The following is a 20256-nucleotide window of genomic DNA, read 5'->3' as shown; positions in this document are numbered from 1 at the left end:
AGCTCCAAAAGGCTGGGAGATCATCTGTAGCATCACAGTCTTGTTGTGGTTCTTGACGGTGCTGGGCATTTTTATCGAGATTCTACACAGCCAATGGGACAGATGCTAAAGTGATTCCCGGGCCATGAGAATGTATCTTGAAATTTCTCAGAGTGTGAGATTTTGGTATCTTTTGCCTCACCATGAAGTATGCAATGAGATGGGTGTTCTTATCAATTGATAGGTCTCTCTCTGGATCTTGCTCAGGATAGAAATCCATAAAGTTCAATCTTTCTTCTTACCTCTTAATCATAACGTTGAGCTTCAGGAGTGTTAATGAGAAACGTTCAATCTTTCTTCCCACCTCTAGATCATGATGTTGAACTTCAGGGAGGGTGTCTAGTGTAATTATGTAATTTTGATGTGCATAATGCATTAACATAGCGCATACTGCCATGTTGCATATGTGTATCACCCCATTTACAGAAAATGCCTATATGGAAACGGTGATAAATGTATTATCTTCTCGTCAGATTCCTTTGTTAATGAAACATAATGGCATCTAGTTGGACAAAGTGTGTGCTTCCTACCTCCTTTATTCCTTGACAGCAGAGCTCTATGCTCCCTGTGTGGGCTAGAACTTCTAGCTGAAGCATTGCATTGTACTAGAGAAGCTGAAGCATTAGATGACACAAGTGAAGATGAACTTCTAGAAAGGAATCTTAGTATTGGAAGTGTCAATGTCCCACCTGTGAGCCCTTATATGAGGGAAGGGAGCAGATGACTGGGGTTAGACATAGAAAAGAGCAGGCTGGACATGCACATTTTTTCGTTTGTGTATAGATGGCCCATTTGGACAGGTTTGGCTGTCCACAAGGACAGCAATAAGGACTGCACTGGCACCTATCTATAGCAGTTTAGAAGTCCTCATATGAGGGGAACACAAGGGGAGTAAACTAGGGTAGTTGCAAGTAGGAAACAGGGGGGGAGAATAACAGTGCATTAGCCTTTGGTACACCTTCAGCTGCTGGTATTGCAGCAGGAAAAGACCAGCCAAGGAACCAATGGTTAGAGTCAATAGACTAACCCAACTTAGGCCTGATTGTGGTCAGCTGTTGCTGCTAGCTAGCCGGCATGCCTCCTAGCCTTTGTAAGGAGGGCCAATGCCCTCCTCATTCCCCAACTAAATCCTTTCATAGCAGGCACACAGTGAGAGTAAGGAGGATTATATTCCCTTAAGTAGTCTCAGATTGGCATCAGATTTTTGATTAGTGTTCCTAGCCCATGTTTAGAAGTTTGTTGCTCACCTCGAGCTGGTTTTCCACATCAGTTGTTATATCGCAATTTACAGTTTGAGGTTTCCCTCTGGATATTTATATATACCTAGATGAATCCAGGAACTGCCCAAATTCACCATATAAGGAAGTGTAGTTTACAACCTCTTGGCAGCCATTCACAAGACAATAAGCCATCAACTCCATCATGCATAGTAGGGACTAGCTACTATGACATCCCTAGTAATGTCATCAGCACCGAATAGTGTGAGTAGAACTATGTATCAATATATGCTCTCACACACACACACACACTTTTTTTTTGTTTGTGAAATCTTATATTTATGTGTGGGAAACCCCAAAAGAGGTAAAAACCCACCAATAAGTACAAAGAAAAAATTTACAAGTAACGCCTCAGAGCAAAAGTCCCACATCGCCGCCGCCGACAGCTGATCCGGGATCAGCTTCATCTAGGTGTTACTGGGGGTTCCATTGATATCTTATTTATTCAGGAGCACAAACTGGATTCTAGAGATTGTGCCAAGTGAGGCAAGTTGCTTTCTAGTCATACATTTTGGTCGCTTGCCTTGGGCACTAGGGGAGGCACTTCTATTTCAGTTTCACAGTCGGTTCTCCCCTTAGTTGTTGGACACGGAGTCATTATCCCATCTAGGGCTCAGTGGATTATTCTCCTCATTGGAGGGCATAAGGTTGGTTTCCTTAACCTGTATGCCTCCAACATTAGAGGGGAACGTGTCATTATGTGGAAGGATTTGCTCTCTTGGGCCCCCATTGCGGATTCATGGGTGATTGGAGGTGACTTTAACATGGTTGAGTTACCGTCAAACAAAAAAGGGGGTAGAGAAGGAGGACTTCACTCTTTGGAGAGAGCAGCTTGGGATGCCTTCCTTTTTCACTACTGTGGCAGAGATACCAGGAGACGAGATATTCTCAGACGTGAGATTGGTGTTCGCCAACAATTGGCAGCTTTGCAGAGGGAAGAGCAGAAACGGCCTTCAGATGCTTGGATTCAAGAGCGCCTTGCTGCAGCAAGGGCTCATGAGCAGATATTGCTTGATCAGAGAGCAGAGTATGCCTTTCATGCATGGGAGTCCTTCTGGATTCAGATGGGTGGCAGAGTCAATAAACACTTTTTCTCTACTCTTGGCCCTAGACATAGTAGAGAGAGTGTATCCCAACTTATTGAGTCACATGGGGTTTTACAGATAGATCCAGGTGACGTCATGCGCATAGCTTCAGATTTTTATGCCGCCCTTCTTACTGCAGATCCTAACACACAGGATAGAGAGGATGCTAGACAGTTTTTTTTGCAGAGCATCCCTTTGTTGGTGAAACCGGATATGCATGTTTTGCTTGATGCACCTTTCACCAACACAGAGTTTAGGACCGCACTTTCAGCCCTTCACAAGGGCAAGTGCCCAGGTTCAGATGGCCTCACCCCTTCTTTTTTCATTGCATTTTGGGATATGATTGGAGACTACATTACATCAGCCCTACAGGGCATTTGGGACTCTGGCAAGATGCCCGGGTCGCTCACAGAGGGTCTCATCCACCTTATCCCGAAAGGAGGTTGTAGAAATTTAGTGTCCCAGTGGAGGCCTATCACACTTTTGGGGACATGTTACAAGATTCTGGCCAAGGCAATCAGCCTTCGATTGTAGCCCCTTCTCCCATATCTTATTCATGACACTCAGCCGGGATTTATGCATGGCAGAAGCATTTTTTATATCATTTTCTCTTTTTGGGAAGCTTCAGAGTGGGCGATGCAGAGCGGCCATAATCTAGCCATTCTACTCTTGGATTTTGAGACAGCTTATGACAGAGTAGATTGGGGTTTTTTGGAGGGCACCCTTCTACGTTTTGGCTTTATTGATGCTGAGGTGTTTCCTCTTTATACAGATCATCCCATAGCCAGGTACTTATTGGTGGGGTAAGGGGTGAGAGATTTCAGATTTCCAAATCAGTTCGTCAGGGATGCCCCCTTGCTCCTTTTCTTTTTTTGTTTGTGGATGAAGCTATGAGTATCTATGTTAGATCTCAAGTTGACATCGTTGGGCTGAGACTTCCCATCAGAAGGGAAGAGGAGCTACTTGACAGTGAGTTGGCAGATGACACAGCCGTTTACTTGGATGCTACACCACGGACGCTCACTTCTTTCAGGACAGCATTGGATTTATTTTGCTTGGCGGCGGGGGTGCAGATAAATTGGCATAAATCCAATGGCTTTTGGATCAGTGATGGGGACACTCCAGTTTGGGGGCTTGACATAGGATTCACTTGGGTTCAGAGGGGTGTGCCAGTCAAGTATTTAGGTTGCTAGGTCAGCTTGGATATTTCTTCCATGCAACAGTTTGCTCCCGTGTTGGAGAGCATCAAGAGGAAGCTCCTTTTTTGGAGCTTAGCCAAGCTGGATCTTGCCTCTAGAGTTGTGGTGGTCAACTAGGTCCTCTTGGCCACGGCCTGGTTTGTTTGTTCATGCTGGTGCCGTTCTAGGGACTGCATCACTCAGCTCAGGAGACCGATCAAAAATTTTCTTTGAAGTGGGCTTGATGGCACAGCAGGTGCGTTAGCCAAGGTGGCTTGGGAGACCCTTATCCTCCCTACATAGGAAGGGGGTCTCAATATTATTGATCCAGATTTACAGTGCAGAGCTTTACTCTGCAAGATGGTGGTGCGGGGACTTGTGCCAAGGCAGGAGCCATGGAAGGCATTTTTTATTAGCAGCATACAGACGTGCATACCTTCTTCAGGAGGAGACTGGATGGGTAGTATTAGGTGGATTTTCATCGTAGCACACCTCAAATCACCTTCGTCCCCTCTCATGGTTGCCATACTGAAAGCATGGGCCAGTTTCAGGAGCACTCCTTGGAGGATCCCCCCTTTTCTCTCGTGAAGAGATTGATAGGCAACTGATCATGTGGAATGACAGTATATTGGATGATCATGGCAGACCACTTGGTGCCTCACTCTACATCGAGTGGTCCAGGTGGGAGAGGGGACCCGTCTCATCATTGGGGTCATGGAAAGCTTTCCGCAGGCTTCCAGAGGAGACCAAATCTCAGTTGAAAGGAACCAAATCTCAGTTGACAGGACATCTCAGAGGGAGTGCACGGAGGATCTTGCAGATTGAGGTAGCCCTTCCAGTGGATTGGGTAGACATAGATGATATGCCACTCACTTGCTCCACTTGGGTAGATACTTTTACGAGAGGCGGTGTTCCTCTTCAGGTTTTGGCCTTTCGAGATGCACATGAGGATGCTTTGGTTTTTAGTGTGCATGATGGTGGCGGATTGCTCAGGTCCACAGAGGACATCTTGCTTCAGTCTGCTTTTCAGCCTATCAGGGTTGTAGGTCTTTTGGTGCAGGGATCAGATGCAGAGTGGTTCCTCGACCCAGACCCCCGGCTTCTCTCCACCGAATCTTGGAGGCTTTGGCTCCACGGGGGAGTTCCCATTAGGTATTTGCAGTGGGACCCTGGAGAGTCGGAGTAGATTGACGCAGGGCATTGAGAGAAGAGCTTCCCCGTCTTTCGTTACACGGTCAGTAATGCTAGGAGATTCCAGCTCAGTAGTAGAGGTTAAAAATCTTTCAGAGTTCCTCATTGGGAGACATTTGATATCATTGCGGATTTGTAGAGGTGCTTCTGGAAGAGACTCTGGAAATCCCACAGGAATAGAAAGATCACTCTTTTCTTTTGGCTTTCTATCCATGGTGAGATTGCAGTGAATCTTTGGAGATCCAGGTTCGGAGCTGCCGACCCTACTTGCCCTCATTGCCTCTCTGCTTTGGAGACTATCCTCTCGGGCCATTTCGATTCGACATCATCAGGTTGAGTCCTGTTCTTTTGATGTGATACCACACCTTCCTTTTGCAGCTGTACATGCCTCTGTGGATACCTCTTCGGAGATTCTAGCGAGCATAGCAACCTGGCAAATCTAGAGAGCCAGATGCATAGAGGCATTGGAGGGAACTCAGGTTCATCCCTCGCACACATTGGCTAGTATCTGGATAGACACCATACATACCTTGATGGCCGTATGGACGAGTATGCAGGGAGACTCCCGTGCAACCTCAGCTACGAGGGCTTCTTTCTTCAGGGAATGGAAGGATTCTCCTTTCTTCTCTGAGACTCCTAGAGGGTTGAGGTGGTACTTTCAACCTCAGCCTTGGTTGTTTTCCACCTCATTTTGAGGGGGTTTATTTATCCTCATGATTTCATGATGTATTCCGCTTTGAGCTTGCTCTCGTGGGTTTTTTCTCGTACTTAATAGAAGTCTCTTTCTTGGGGGGGAAAAAAAAAGTTATATATCAAGCTGGAGGAGGATCAAACACAAAATCCTCCAGCTTCAGATTATTGCTTTGTAAAAACTGATGCAGTGTAGAAACCACACCATCAATAAAACCAAGCTGTTTTTTGCCCTTGTGATTCTTCTTAATATAGCCCGGCACCCGAAATTTCTGAATCACAGGGTCAAAAACCTGTTGTAACATGGGATGAAAAGAATCCAGTGAAAAGGGCACATCTGCATCCCGAATAGAAGAAGACTCTGGCACAGGCATCAGAGGCAAAGGAGCTAGATCAACATTTGTATCCTCCGACAAAAGAGCTGCATCTGATAAAGTAGGACTCAACATTTCAGCTTCACTCCGAGGATCAACCTGAGAAAAAGCATGTGCAGCATCCTGTATGATCCCCTCTGCAAGGGGCACATCCATATCCTGAGGAGAAGGAGGCTGATGATGCTCAACATGAGTCGGATCCTGAACTTCTTCAGCAAGAGAAAGATTGGCCTGTGATTTTTCTACCTTCCTCCAGTAATGCTTCGGAGCAGTAAAAGAAGGCTTATCCAGTAAAGCCTTAGTAGAAACCGGAGGAGAAGAAAGAGTAACCTTCACGGTCATGGAAGCAGAAGGGCAAGCACGTGCAAAATGACCAACCTGCCGGCACCGATAACATGCTGTAGGAAAAGAGGCAAAATGTAGCCTAATGTGCATCGGATGGAAAAATCCCAAATCAAGATTCAGAGTAGAGGGCATGAGTTGCATCATATCCCATAAAATACAAAGGCGAACATCCTGGGTAGCCTGCAAAAACTCCTGTCTCGGAACATGTAGAGGCCTCCCCAAAAGCGCTGCAAGAGTAGGAAGATGCTGAAGAAGAGGCAGAGGTAATACTTTGAGGGCAATCCAGACCGGATAGTGAGTCAGAAGAGAGGTAGATGAATCAAAAAGCGGATCCCAGGGCATCACACAAGCAAAGAAACCAGCCCCATGAATACTAGCACGACTGACAAGTCGCTCCACCACATCAGTCGAAGAGCAGTGGGCATAATAAAAACCTTTGCCTAGAAAGACAAAGGAGGAAAGGCAATCTTGACCCACTGCAACTTCAGCCCAACGACGAAGTTGAGCTGCAGATAAAACCCTGCCCATAAAGTAGAGACAGACCCCAAACTGCTGAGCCTGTCGAAGACCGAAAACCAGAAGGGCAGAGTCCAAAGAACAAACAAGCAGTGAACCCGATGAAGGAACATCTGTGACAGAAGCAAAACACATCTAGCGAAGAAGGTCCAGCTGGAGGGAAGATGGATGACCATCCGTGATATCCAGCTTTGCCGATTTAACCAAAGTGGAGGGAGGCAAACCACCACGCTTCCACCAAAAGAAGACACGTGTAGGAGGAACAGAGGCAGAAGGGGGGGCTGAAGTAGAGAAAACGAAAGAGCCATTTGTTGGAGCAGCAGGAAGAGGGGAGGAAGAGACATCAGGAAGAGACTGTACAGAACCCGGGCGTTCGAATGACCGTACAGCAGGTATGGCCTGCGTAGGGGCAAAGGAAGGGGCAGAAGCAAACGAGAACGCCGAGGGGACAGGGAAGAATGGTACGGATGGGGACGGCCTGTGCAGAGGCTGCTGCACAGAAGGTATAGGCAGTAGCGGGCCTGGTACAGATGCAGACGGAAGGTGTACGAGGGCTGACAGAGGGGGTACGGATGCAGGCGGAGCAGCAGCAGCAGGCTGCGGGCAAGGTACAGAGACGGGCGAGGGAGAGGCTAAGGCTGAGCTCGCCATCGCTCACACACACACACACACACACACACACACTACACACACACACACTCTCTCTCTCTCTCACACACACACACACACACACACACACACACACATTTTTTGGTGAAATCCATTTACAAGAAACAGTCCCAAAGAGAGGGACAGCTAGTTACAAAGATCAGAAAATCTCCTTATATAACCGGAGACCTAATGGTTGCAAGGGTCCAGAGAGCCCAATAACCGACCCAGTAAGAAAGAAGATCATATCCCTGTGTGACCAGATGAAACCCAAACAACCGAAACTTTTTGCCAAAAGTACTGCTGCGGAAACGGGCCTGAAGCCGTTGCTCTAACAACAATAAGAAATCACGGGACTCTGGGCAATACCAAAACACATGGGGCATAGACCCCCTTAGGGACAGACATAAGTGGTGTGAACAATATGACAATGAGCCAAGATCTGTCCAAGAGGGGAAACCCCAAGCAAAACTTGCCATAAGAAGAACTTTTGTCGAAGAGAAAGTTTCGAAGCCCAAACGTGCTGCAATCTTTTGAGCCACCACCTAGAGGTGTGTCTCATAGACCAGATACAATTGGCATGAAGGGAAACCCAAGGAAGCAGCATCAAGACCTTATACACAGATGCAACTGTGATGTCAGCTAGTGGTAGTGCATGGCAAACATGGTCATCTGATTGAAGAACCCAGTCTTTGAGATGTTCAGCAATTTCAAGACGTGGTACAGGCTGAAAATAATGAAGCATCTGTGATAATAAATGCCATAAAGGTTTGTAATGCTGCCCAAAGCATATTCTCTGACCGCTGTTGGAAAAGAGATGACCATACCAGCAACATCAAGCATGTCATCCGCCTATGAAATTCCTTTAGTCAAAAGAAAATAGGAACAGCGAGGCACTTGCAAAGCCAAGGGGGGAAGGAACACCTTCGACCAATGAAGGCTCTCGGCATGTAAGGACACACACACACACACACACACACACACACATTTTTTTGGGTGAAATCCATGTATGATTATATTACAAAAAGAGTCTCCAAAGAGAGACATACAATTACAATATCAGAAGATTTCATTGTAGGACAAGTAAATGGAGTAATCTATCTGACGAACAGAGAGGCAATCATAAAAGGATTGCGTAAGCAACACACATACACACATACACACTCTTTTTTTGTGTGTGTGAAACACACACACACAAGTATACATTTATACAAAGGTCTGTATACTGAGTTTATGTCAAAGCTCCAGAGATGTAGGGAAAACCATCCATAATGAAGCCTAGCAGTTAGGGAGAAGGCTGATCAAATGACAGTCCACAATCTCTTCATCCAAGCTACAATGGCTTGTGAAGGGACGGTTGCATTTTTTTTTAATTTTAGTCTCCCAAATGAAAAAGCATAAAAGAGAGAGAGAATTATTACAACAATAAGGGTTATACACATCACTAAAGATAGAATATCAGCTACCCACAACTTGGACAAATTTTTTCACTAAGTGAAATTTGCGTGTCCACTACTACGGCAGAAAGATATACCTAGATGAATCCAAGGACATGCAGGGATTCAAAGCACAGTTTACAACCTCCTGGCAGTCATCCACAGGTCATCCACAAGCAACACCATCATGCATACTAGGGACTTGCTATTATGGCATCCTCACTAACGTCATCACAGTGTCCAATAGTAGGTGTAGAACCATGTATTGATATATGCTCATACACACTCACACACGCACGCGCACCTACACAAGAGCATACGTTCATACAAAGGTCTGCGTACTGAATTTCTGTCAAAGCTCCAGAGATGCAGGAAAACAAAGCCATAATGAAGCCTAGTGTTTATGAGAAGGCTACAATAATCCACAACATCTCCATCCATCTACAATGGCTTATGAAGGAATAGTTACATAATTATGTCATTTTACTCTCTCCCAAATGGAAAGCATAAAAGATATAAAGAATTCTTACAATATTGAGGGTGGCTGATCAACACTAAAGATAGAAAGAATTATCACAATATCAGCTGGCCAAAACTCACACAAAAATTTCACATAGAGAAAAGCATTGAGAGGGCATCCTTGGCCATTGCTGATGTGGCAAGGCTTGAACCAAGCCAGTGAGGGTAACCCTATCCCTTGGGGTGGGTTCTCAATGCGCGACATGTCAGAGGAATAACGCTCCAGAATCTTCTAGATTTCGATGAAATCTAAGAAGATTCTGTTTCCTTACGGATTTCCGTCACTTCTTGCTAGAGCTGGAAATGGTGCTTGGGCTATCGTCGTTGCTTGCTATGGCAAAGTTTTGTTCAGTGGACAAGTTGTGGGCGATGTTACTGTGTAGGCAACCATCTGGCATCGCGTATGAGCCTTTCGCAGTGTGTCATTCGTTGAAGGAGTCCCGAGCTGAAGGAGCCGGTGTAGAGGCCGCGAGCCCACTTGGAGGTGCATGTTTGCTAATGCGGCAGAAAGATATATTTAGATGAATCCAATAGCCTGCCCAAATTCACCATATAAGAAAGTGTAGTTTACAACCTCTTGGCAATCCTCAACTCCGTTATGCATAGTAGGACTAGCTACTATGAGATCCCCACTAACATCATCAGCACCCAATAGTGGTTATAGAACTATGCATCAATATATACTCATACACACACACGCCCACACACATGCACCCACACAAGAGCGTACATTCATACAAAGGTCTGCATGTTGAGTTTCTATCAAAGCTCCGCAAGGCAAACTCAGCCGTAATGAAGCCTGGTACTTAGGGAGAAGTCTAATTAAACAATAGTCAACAATCTCTTGACCCAAGCTACAATGGCTTGTGAAGCAACAATTGCATAATTATGTCATTTCAGTCTCTCCAAATGAAAAGCATAAAAGATAGAAAGAATTATTACAACAATAAGGTTAGCTGATAAGGCATACACAACACTAAAGATAGAAAGAACTATCACCATATCAGCTGGATGAAACTTGGATGAAAATTTAGCAAAGGGAAATTTATATGTCTATTGATATGGTAGAACGATATACCTAGATGGACATGCACAAATTCACCATATAAGAAAGTGCAGTTTACAACCTTGTGGTAGTTATTCACGAGACAATAAGTGATCAATTTCATCATGCATAGTAGGGACTAGCCACTATGAATCCCCACATCAGCACCCAATTTCAATATTTGAATGGAAGATGAAATGGAAGCCATTGAAAAAAATCACACATGGGATATGGTTCCAAGGCTATCCAAGAGGAAGGTGGCTAAGACCAAGTGGATCTACAAGGCTAAGTACAAGTCAAACAAAGCATTGGACAAGTACAAAGCCAGGTTGGTGACTAAGGGCTCAATGTCTTGACTATGACCAGAATTCTGCCTCGACATCATGCATGGATAAGATTCAGACTATTATGGCATTGGCTGCCCACCATGAGTAGTTCCATATTTATCAGATGGATGTAAAGGTTTATTTTCTACGATAAAGTGCACTTACTGACCTTAGCATAGAGCTAACGCAACCTCACATGCTCAATGTGTTCTTGTTTTCTTTTGCTGTAAATAAGGATGTCATTTTAAAAAACCAGCACTAGTGGAATAGAACTTCCTGCGATTTCTTGTGCATTATTGCCTCAAAGGTGCCCGGTGCATTAGTCAATACGAATGGCATCACCTCGAACTCGTACATGCCCCTTTCTATGCGGAAGGTTGTCTTGTTCTCATCACTCTCTTTTGCTTTGATCTGGTAGTACCCTGACCTAAAATCTATCTTAATGAAGAACAAACTGCCTCTGCAAATTCATCAAACTTCGGGATTGGAAAATTGTTTTAAATAATGGCATTGTTCAGACCTCTGTAGTCAATGCCATGTGATACAACCCATCTTTCTTTTGCCGGAAGCATTGGCCAGGAAATAGGAGGATTACTATGAGAAATGAAGTTCTTCTCAACTTTTACCTTCTAGGAACCTCAGGTAGCCACTCCTTCATAGACATTCCAAGCTTTGTCAATGCATTATTGGCTGACCTATAGAGGTTTTCAAACAGGTCTTACCTTTGGTCCTCTTGCTTCCATAGTCTCTAACAATATGTGTAGGTCTTCCACACAAATAACAAGAGGTACACAGATTCTCTTCTCCTAGGTGATCATTGCTGTCTACCTATAACCTACTTGTGAGGGATTTGTGACTCTCAGCCACATTGAAAGTATCCAATGGTAATGATCATGTCTTGTGCAACCCTCTAAGCTGCCAACCTTTGCTACCCCAAGACCCTCATTTCAATGTAGGAGGGGAGTCGGAAGTGCTTGAAAAACCTGTAATTGAGGTGATGTTTACTAATAATCACGAAAAGTAGCTTACTACAAAGTGATCACCCATTCCTAGAGAAGATGGATTTATAGTTGAAGAAAGTTGATGAAATTTAGAGGGATGATACAGAATATTCTTGTGGATCCGCCTGAGTCACTAACCCTATCTATACCCCTTTTTATATGACTGCTAGAAGTTATGCCAATCCAAAAGAGAAAATTGAGGTGCGTGAAAGCAACCATCCATTTCTATAAAAGATAGATTTACGATTGGACAAAGACATGAAGATTCCATTGACATTATATGTCTCATTTGAAGGCCATTTATTCATTAAGGAGGGCAACCTGCTATAGCAAGGACAGCATATGGGATGGACTGGGTCCAAAGAGGGACTGGGGTGGAGTTGGAAGTAGCAAAGATGAGAAAAACTGCAATTGGGCTGCTTATTATTCTTTCTTGCTTCTCCGATCCACCCTTCCCTTCCCCCATCTCCCTACCCCTGTGCTCCCCTTTTTCCTTCTCCACATGAGCCTCCTCTTTTTCCCCTCCCTGACTGCTTTCATCTCTCCCCCTTACCATTTTTCTCCACTTTTCTTCATCTCTAGATGCCACACCCGCTCCCCCTTTCCCCCCACCACTCCGTTCTTACCCTAGAAGACAAGAAACAATCAGGACAAAGACCTAGGAAGGGAGGTACCGAAGGAGGGAGGCAGAGGGAGAGGGGGATCAAGGGATGAAAAGACAGCCATCAGAGGGAGGAGGGGATCAAGGGATGAAAAGACAGCCATCAGAGATGGAGAAGGCCCACAAAGGGGAGGAGTCTTGTTCAGCCCACAACGTTCATCTCCTTTGTTGAAGGTAAGTTTCATGTGCTTGTGTGAAGAAGACTTACATAGTGCAGATGCTTACATAAACAATTGATTTGAGAAGATACATTCTTTTGATTCAAGATATTCTTTCAACAATGAGTAAGTGCAGTTTTATGAGCAGAAAAACATCTGTAAGGTCTTGAAATACATGTCACATTGCTATGCATTATCCACAAAGCATGTCTTTTAGATGTATGTACACTAAAATGGATTTTAATGTTTCCACAACATTTTAACATCTTTTATGTTAACATTGTGTTAATTATGTGATCAATGCATTAGACATTTTATGGATTTCTAACTTGCATTGTATAACAATTATATTCACCACCAGAATTAAGTAAAGTATTGTCAAGCATAAATGATTAGCCACAAAAGAAAGGCATTTGTTAATATTAGAAAATGTTTGGAGACCATGACAAGTTGGCAGAGATGAAAAGTGTGTGAAGGAGGAGTAATCCTGCAAATACTTAGCTATGATTACGTTGATAATCGGGAGATACATGTCTTTCTTCAGAAAATGATCTGAATATTCATTTGAACTTTTCATTTATAATACTTAGGGACATTGACATAGTAAAGATGACCATTCAACATCTCGAACATAACTTAATCCTTCTGCATATGTCAACAGTGTGGAGATCTCTGAGGATGATGGATGTATACTGAATGCAAAAAAACCAGTTCTGAAGATTTCTTCAATAGGAAATGCAGCACACATATTCATCAATAAGCAATACACAGGTATCATCTCACACTTTTTGCAAATACAGAAGAAGACCTCTCATGCAAAAGTCTCTTTCTCTCTCTCTCTCTCTCTCTCTCAAGCAGGTGCGCGCGCGCACACCCCCACACAAAAAAAAAACCCAAAAAAAAACTTAGCATGCATGATGCAATGCCTTCCTAGAAACCCCATGGCAGCTTGTATTAAAGGCTTTGATATTGTGACTGAGTCTCTTATTGTGTGATAGAAACCCTAGGCATGCACCTTCTCCTTTCTCTCACAAAGGAAGCTCTTCATCTACTCTTCCAAAATCCAAATGAGATGATAGTCTACTGTATCCTACATTGACCAACTCTGCTTCTAGTTAAAGAGATTTGGTGATAGGGCATAGTTGTCCCATGTCTAGCATCCCTCTTTGTTCTCCCCTCCTCTAAATCGGTGTCAATGACACACTGATGTGCACCTGATGCATCTCTCTTCCCCCCCCCCCCCCCCCCCCCCAAAAAAAAAAAAAGAGAATATCAGTTCTTTCATGTGTAACTGCGCTACCCAAATCTCTACTCTTTTCTTTTTAATGTTCTTTCTTACTACTCCCTCTTGTGACTTCTATTGCTACAAAAACACGACTTTCATGTTAAGACAGTGGTTTCACTTTACTCTTAGTAAGGGTGCTTTTGGTGGTGGCCGACTAATTTTTTAAAAAGGAATCATTTGGTACTGAAGAACGGCCCTAGCCACACCCTTATGAAGTGTTTTGCTTGGAAAACTTCCTATGCTACTACTTAGACACCTACCTTCTAATATGTTGGTCATATCATGCGTTCTTCTACCTTACTATTACTTAGATCCCCACCTTCTAATATCATATAATGCCTTCTTCTGTATTTGCCACATCTCGTTAAGTCTTATGTAAAGATTGCCTCTCACCAATGTTCTTCCTAGGTTTGTAACTCCCAGGGCCTCTATAATGCAATATTGTCATATGGATCCGAATACATCTATGACCAAGAGTGAAATTGGCTTGTGTAATAGCCTCCAGACCAAATGCCATCTCAAAGGGGCTGTAACCAAGATTGGTCTTTTTCCAGCCCAATAGGCAAATAGAGCCATTGAAAGTAGAACATCTCAATCAGCTCTCAATGATCACACATCTAGAGAAGGATGTTACAAAGCACCTTATTGATGCATCTTCCATCCATCACATCTTAAGCAATCAGCAACCCATCTAGACTTAGCCCATCAGCAGCCCGTCAGCGAACGTCAGTAGCCCGTCAACCTTCTCAATACAGCAGGTCGCGGTTGTAGGCAGGCGTTTGATTTAGGATCCCCTAGCTGAGCCGAACCCCCAGCTCAACTAGGGGGTTAGCTTAGCCAGGGGGTAAAGTAGATATGGCCAGTAAAGAATCACCCAGCTTACCCTCTTCTTAGAAACCCCCTCCACTCCAGCAACCTCCAACAACAACAGAGCCAATACACCTAAATCGCATCCAAGACACCTTCCTCATGTGCGCACATATATGAACAGGGTGGTCTTTTTTACCAATCCATTATTGGGTATCATGAACAGATTTGCTTCCTAAGGATCAAGTGTGAGAATTACGGATGCAACTGGTAGGTGCCGTAGCTCGAATCCAAGTTTTGGAAGGACCTGGTACAAAGAAAGTCATTGAAGAGATTGTAAAGTCTTGCAATGCTTCTCCCTTACCCCCCAACTAGTCTTTGCAGTCAAGAATCTAGTCCAAATTGAAGAGTAGACAGCCATGCAAGAAGTGATTGTGGAGTTTGATACAAAGGTAAAAGAAGCTAATATCCAGGAAGGGATTAAAGAGCATGCAGCTAGAAAGGAGAATGCTATGAAAAGCAGAATTGGGGGGCTCCTAGATAGATGGTATAAAGAGGAGGACTTATTCCATGATACCTTTGAATATGCCATAGAAGCTATGCCTACTACTAATTGGACAGCTGACGCAGATGACAATCCTGATGATCTTAATGATGATGGTGAAGCTAGAGCAGTCCGGTTTGGACAGCGTAATAATGCTCATGCTATCACTACATTCAACTCACGAGATTTACGTATAAAAATTCTACGATGATCTTATAAGCTAAAAGGAACTAGGATATGGATAGACGAAGAACTCACAAGAGCTCAACTTAAGGATAAGGCAACAGAATTAGCCAGGTTTAAGGCTGCCAGGAAGGATGGTAAATGGGCAGTTTATTGTGAGGGAATAGCACTCATTAAAGAGTTTAAATCAACTCTCAAAAGACTCAGTCTTAAACTGATGTATGGCCAGCCATATGTATGCTTTCTCTACTAAGTAGGTACTTAAAAAATAGAGTCACTCTTCGCAATCTCTGGGAGCTGCCATGTGCCCTCCCTAAGCAAATGCATTAGATGGTTTTCTGTTGTCCCATAGACCTGTTGGTCTCTCATGGACATTACTAGACTTTCTTTCTTTCTTTCTTTCTTTCTGTCCCTGACAGTTTCTGAAGTTGTGTTTGTTTGCAGCAAATCTGCAATTGATAGATTTAGATCTTATCTCTAAGATCTTGTCAGTTAATCATAAATACACTTTGGATAATCATTCTTGTCATCATCAGTTAGTGTTGCAGGAGATTACAAAGATCCGCATGTAGCAGTTGAACAACCTATAAGCCTTCAGAGTGGAATAAATCAAATAGCAATCTTAAGCATGACGGTTGGACTACAGGTCAGATTTTTCACACTAAGTAGGAAAAATCCCCCAACAAAAATCTTAAGATGCTATCTCCTTACTTCTTGGACATTTTATAAACTCTTGAGAGTGCTGATGAAAAGAATATCATTTGTTTGAAGACATGTCCATACTCAATTTATTAGTAGTATTACAAGTATGCATTTTTCTTTCCTTAATACATGTGTGCACCTTATTTGCATGAAATGTCTCTACCGAGAGAGATGTAAGACTAAACTATGATTCTACTTGTTTTTCTTCCAAGTTGGCAACTCGTTATAGATTAGATGAGGAATTTCCTATGTATATGATAACTCTACGTTTGATGTATTCCTACATACATGCATACATACATCGTATACATAAATAATTGAGTGACTGATTTATTTATTTATAGATGAATCCATTAGCATGTCGAACTTCATCTTGTTGAAGAACTGAGAAAAAACTTGAAAAGGATCGAGTATGGAAACCTAGACACTCGCTGGGCTGAAAATCAGCAAGAGGAGACAAGGTTTTCTGCTCAAATTGAACCTTCCTTGAACCGATTTGCAGCTAGTAAAGTTACAGCAGAACTGAGCACTTAGCACCTCCAAAACAGCTTCAAATAGTGGCTGGAAACTCCAAACAGCAAGGAAAACTCAACGATGAGGCTGGGTCATAAATCACGATAGAGAGAGAGAGGGAGAAGAAAGAAAAAACACGGCACTACGGGCCCTTTGCATAAATTTTAATAGCAATCTTAAGCATGACAGTTAGACTACAGGTCAGATTTACCATACTAAGTAGGAATTTTCCCCCAACAAAAATCTTAAGCTGCTGTCTCCTTACTTCTTGGACATTTTACATACTCCTGACTGCTGCTGAAAAGGATGTCATTTGTTTGAAGATATGTCCATACACAATTTATTACCAGTATTACAAAAATGTACTTTTCTTTCCTTAATACATGTGTTCACCTTATTTGCATGAAGTGTCAGATGTAAGACTAAAACTATGATGCGACTTGTTTTCTTCCAAGTTGGCAACTCGTTATAGATTAGATGAGGAATTTCCTATGTATATGATAACTCTACGTTTGATGTATTTCTACATACATGTGTACGTACATTGTATACATAAAATATTGAGTGACTGATTTATTTATTTATAGATGAATCCATTAACATATCGAAATTCATCCTGTTGAAGAACCAATCCAAAACTTGAAAAGGATCGAGTATGGAAACCTGGGCTGAAAATCAGCGAGAGAAGACAAGGATTTGTGCTCAAAATGAGACCTTCCTTGAACCAATTCGCAGCCTTTCAAGTAAAATTACAGCAAAACTGAGCACTAGCACCTCAAAAACAGCTTCGAATAGTGGCTGGAAACTCCAAACAGCAAGGAAAACTCAACGATGAGGCTGGGGCACAAATCACAATAGAGAGAGAGAGGGAGAAGAAAGAGAAAACACAACACTACGCTCCCCGTGCATAAGCAATCTTAAGCATGACAGTTGGACTACAGGTCAGATTTACTATACTTAATACATGTGTGCACCTTATTTGCATGAAGTCTCTCTACTGAGAGAGATGTAAGACAAACTATGATGCGACTTGTTTTCTTCCAAGTTGGCAACTTGTTCTACATTAGATGAGGAATTTCCTATGTATATGATACATACATGCCATACATACATCGTATACATAAACAATGGAGTGGCTGATTTATTTATTTATAGATGAATGCATTAACATGTCGAAATTCATCCTTTATCATATACAGTTGGGGATGCCTCTACTTGTTTGATTCCTCGAACTTCTGTTGAAGAACTGATCAAAAACTTGAAAAACATCGAGCATGGAAACCTAGACATTGGCTGGGATGAAATTCATCAAGAGAAGACAATGATTTTTGCTCAAATTGAAACCTTCCTTAAACTGATTCGTAGCTTTTCAAGTAAAATTACAGAAAAACTGAGCAATTAGCACCTCAAAAACAGCTTTGAATAGTGGCTGGAAACTCCAAACAGCAAGGAAAACCCAACCATGAGGCTTTTTGCAATATAAAACTCATTTTACAACTGATAGAGGAGCATGAATCTGATACAACTTGAGTGCTGCTTCTACGAGCTTAGAAGCTCTCTTATTTTATAGATCTAGGGGCAGCCATAGTGGGCACTGTTACTCCATCAGCCCCTTCCCTAAAAGCTGGCTATCCACCTTGGCACACTCTTCTGCTTAAAACATGGGCCTTTTAGCACTCTCCAAGGTCCTACACAATCAATAAACAATATCCAACACTTCAACCCATTAGGTTTTAGCTAATGCATGCATTCTAGTTCTTGGACTAATCCTAGTCCCATGTGGGCGTCCCCACAATGCTCACTAACCAATGTAAACAAGGGAAAGTAAACTTGTTCTAGTTAACCAAAGTCAAAGTTCTTTGACCGAAGTCAATAATGAAAGATTTCTCTTTATTTCTTGAGAGATGTATAATTTCATGACACAAATGGTGGATTCACTTGGCTCCACACTAATCTCCAACAGTGATTTTGGAAACAAATTTTGATTTTTGTAGATCGGACCAGGGAGCCATCTTACTCTCTCTTTCTACATTCCGTTTGACTTTACATCGTCGACAGTTTACAGTTTACAAGTGTTGTTTATTGGAGTTTTAAAGGTGGCGTATGTTTTTTCGTGTATTCAAAGAGTAAGATTGAAAAGACACTATGAACATATATAAATATGGGAGTGTTAGAAAAGTAAACAAAAAGAGAACAGAGAAAAATGGAACCTAATGGAAGTAGAGGGGAACACCTCTCATGTGGATCCCATAGGATCAGAAATCCAATCGACACAGCAAGTATTCGACCGATGGCACACGAAACTCATTGAATGCCAAAATTGAAACCTCAAAAGATGCATTGCATCAATCATTGAATACTCAATCGTTGAATGCTAGAATTGGAACCTTAGAGGTGCATTGCAGCAAATTATGATATAGTAATTGCAAGCGAGGTAGAATTGCAAAAAAATTATGCATACATTTGATGCAGTGCATTCTAGAGATGAAAAGAGTAAAGGACCACTGGAACCAAAATCTAGTATCCATATGTAGGAAAATACAAAGTTGAAACTGCCAAGCATAAGATGTAAGAATCATAACTAGTAGTTTTGTGCATCTAGGGACTCAGTATGAGTATCCAAAGAAACTTGTATATGTGAAGTGGTTTGTGAAGAAGGAAAGCAATAAGCTACCCAATACAACAACCAAGATGGTTAAGGGCATAGGCAATGGTTCCCAAGCAAGTAACACCATAGAGATGAAAGGGGAGTTTTCACCTATGGCAGCCAGGGCTTGGTCAAAGTCCTCTTCGACTCTTGAGAAGAAGCAAAAAGCAAGAAGAGTGGGCTTATGTTTTGGATGCCTTCAACCACATCAGTGGAAGGATTCAAGAAATAAAGAATGACGCATGGCAAAGACAGTGATCTCAAAATACGATGTAGAGATGGAGAGGAGTCCTAAGGTTGAGAAGCTTCATATTCAATTAGTGGGCTCTTCTCATGTGTTAGGTTCTATTTTGTTATGTGTGTCTCTTGCTAAGAAAGTAGAATATACACTAGATAATAACCTTTCAAAACCCACAGCTATGGGTATTCAGCCTTTGCCAAGAAAGTATCTAAAGAGATGAAAGGGCAAGTGGCCGATCATAGTGTAAAATGTGTTGTTTGACTTTGCGTCAACATACAATGTTATTAATTTCAAGATGATGAAAAGATTGAAGTTGCGAACATTGTCCATACGATTATTCTTATATAGTTGAGATGGTAGATGGAAGTCCAACAAAAGTGGCAGAAAAAGGATTACAAAGTTGGACCTTTGTATCCAGAACTATGTGGGGAATGTGGATTTTGAAATGACTAAGCTAAATCAAACAGATATAGCTCTTGGTGTGCGGTGTAGAATTCACAAAGAATCCACTCATTAATAAAACATACATAAATTTATATTTAATGATGTTCCTCCTCCAGAGCAGCTGGAGAGTTACTTTCTTCAGAGTTTGGAGAGGATCTCCTTTCTTCTCTGAGTCTCCGTCAAGGTTGAGGTGGCATTTTCAGCCTCCGCCTTGGTTTTTTCTTAGCTCCTTTTGAGCTGTTTTTTCCCCTCATGCATTGCATGATGTACTCCTGTATTTGAGCTTGCTCTCGCGGTTTTCATTCATACTTAATGAATTAATTTTCTTGGAAAAAAATAAATAAACACATAGGTGAAAAAGGTCTATCTCAAGGTCCTTTAACATTCTTTGTAGTGTATCT

The 20256-nt window shown here is 42.5% G+C and overlaps 1 protein-coding gene across 1 annotated transcript in view; it reads left to right on the top strand.

Annotated features, from left to right (window-relative positions):
• The window catches only part of LOC147891258 (beta-galactosidase 2-like), a 55761-nt gene that overhangs the window by 13390 nt on the left and 22115 nt on the right, over window positions 1-20256 (top strand). The window contains exons 13-14 of the mRNA XM_087389189.1: window positions 13151-13260; window positions 15845-15954. Coding sequence (XP_087245315.1) covers window positions 13151-13260; window positions 15845-15954 — 220 coding nt within the window. The remainder of the gene's footprint in view (window positions 1-13150; window positions 13261-15844; window positions 15955-20256) is intronic.

This window comes from Dipteris shenzhenensis, chromosome 18, assembly GCF_047967505.1.
Source record: "Dipteris shenzhenensis isolate YYH24624 ecotype China chromosome 18, Dip_SZ_1.0, whole genome shotgun sequence".
In the NCBI taxonomy this organism is placed as follows: domain Eukaryota; kingdom Viridiplantae; phylum Streptophyta; class Polypodiopsida; order Gleicheniales; family Dipteridaceae; genus Dipteris; species Dipteris shenzhenensis.
This window is presented reverse-complemented; position numbering and strand designations above follow the sequence as displayed.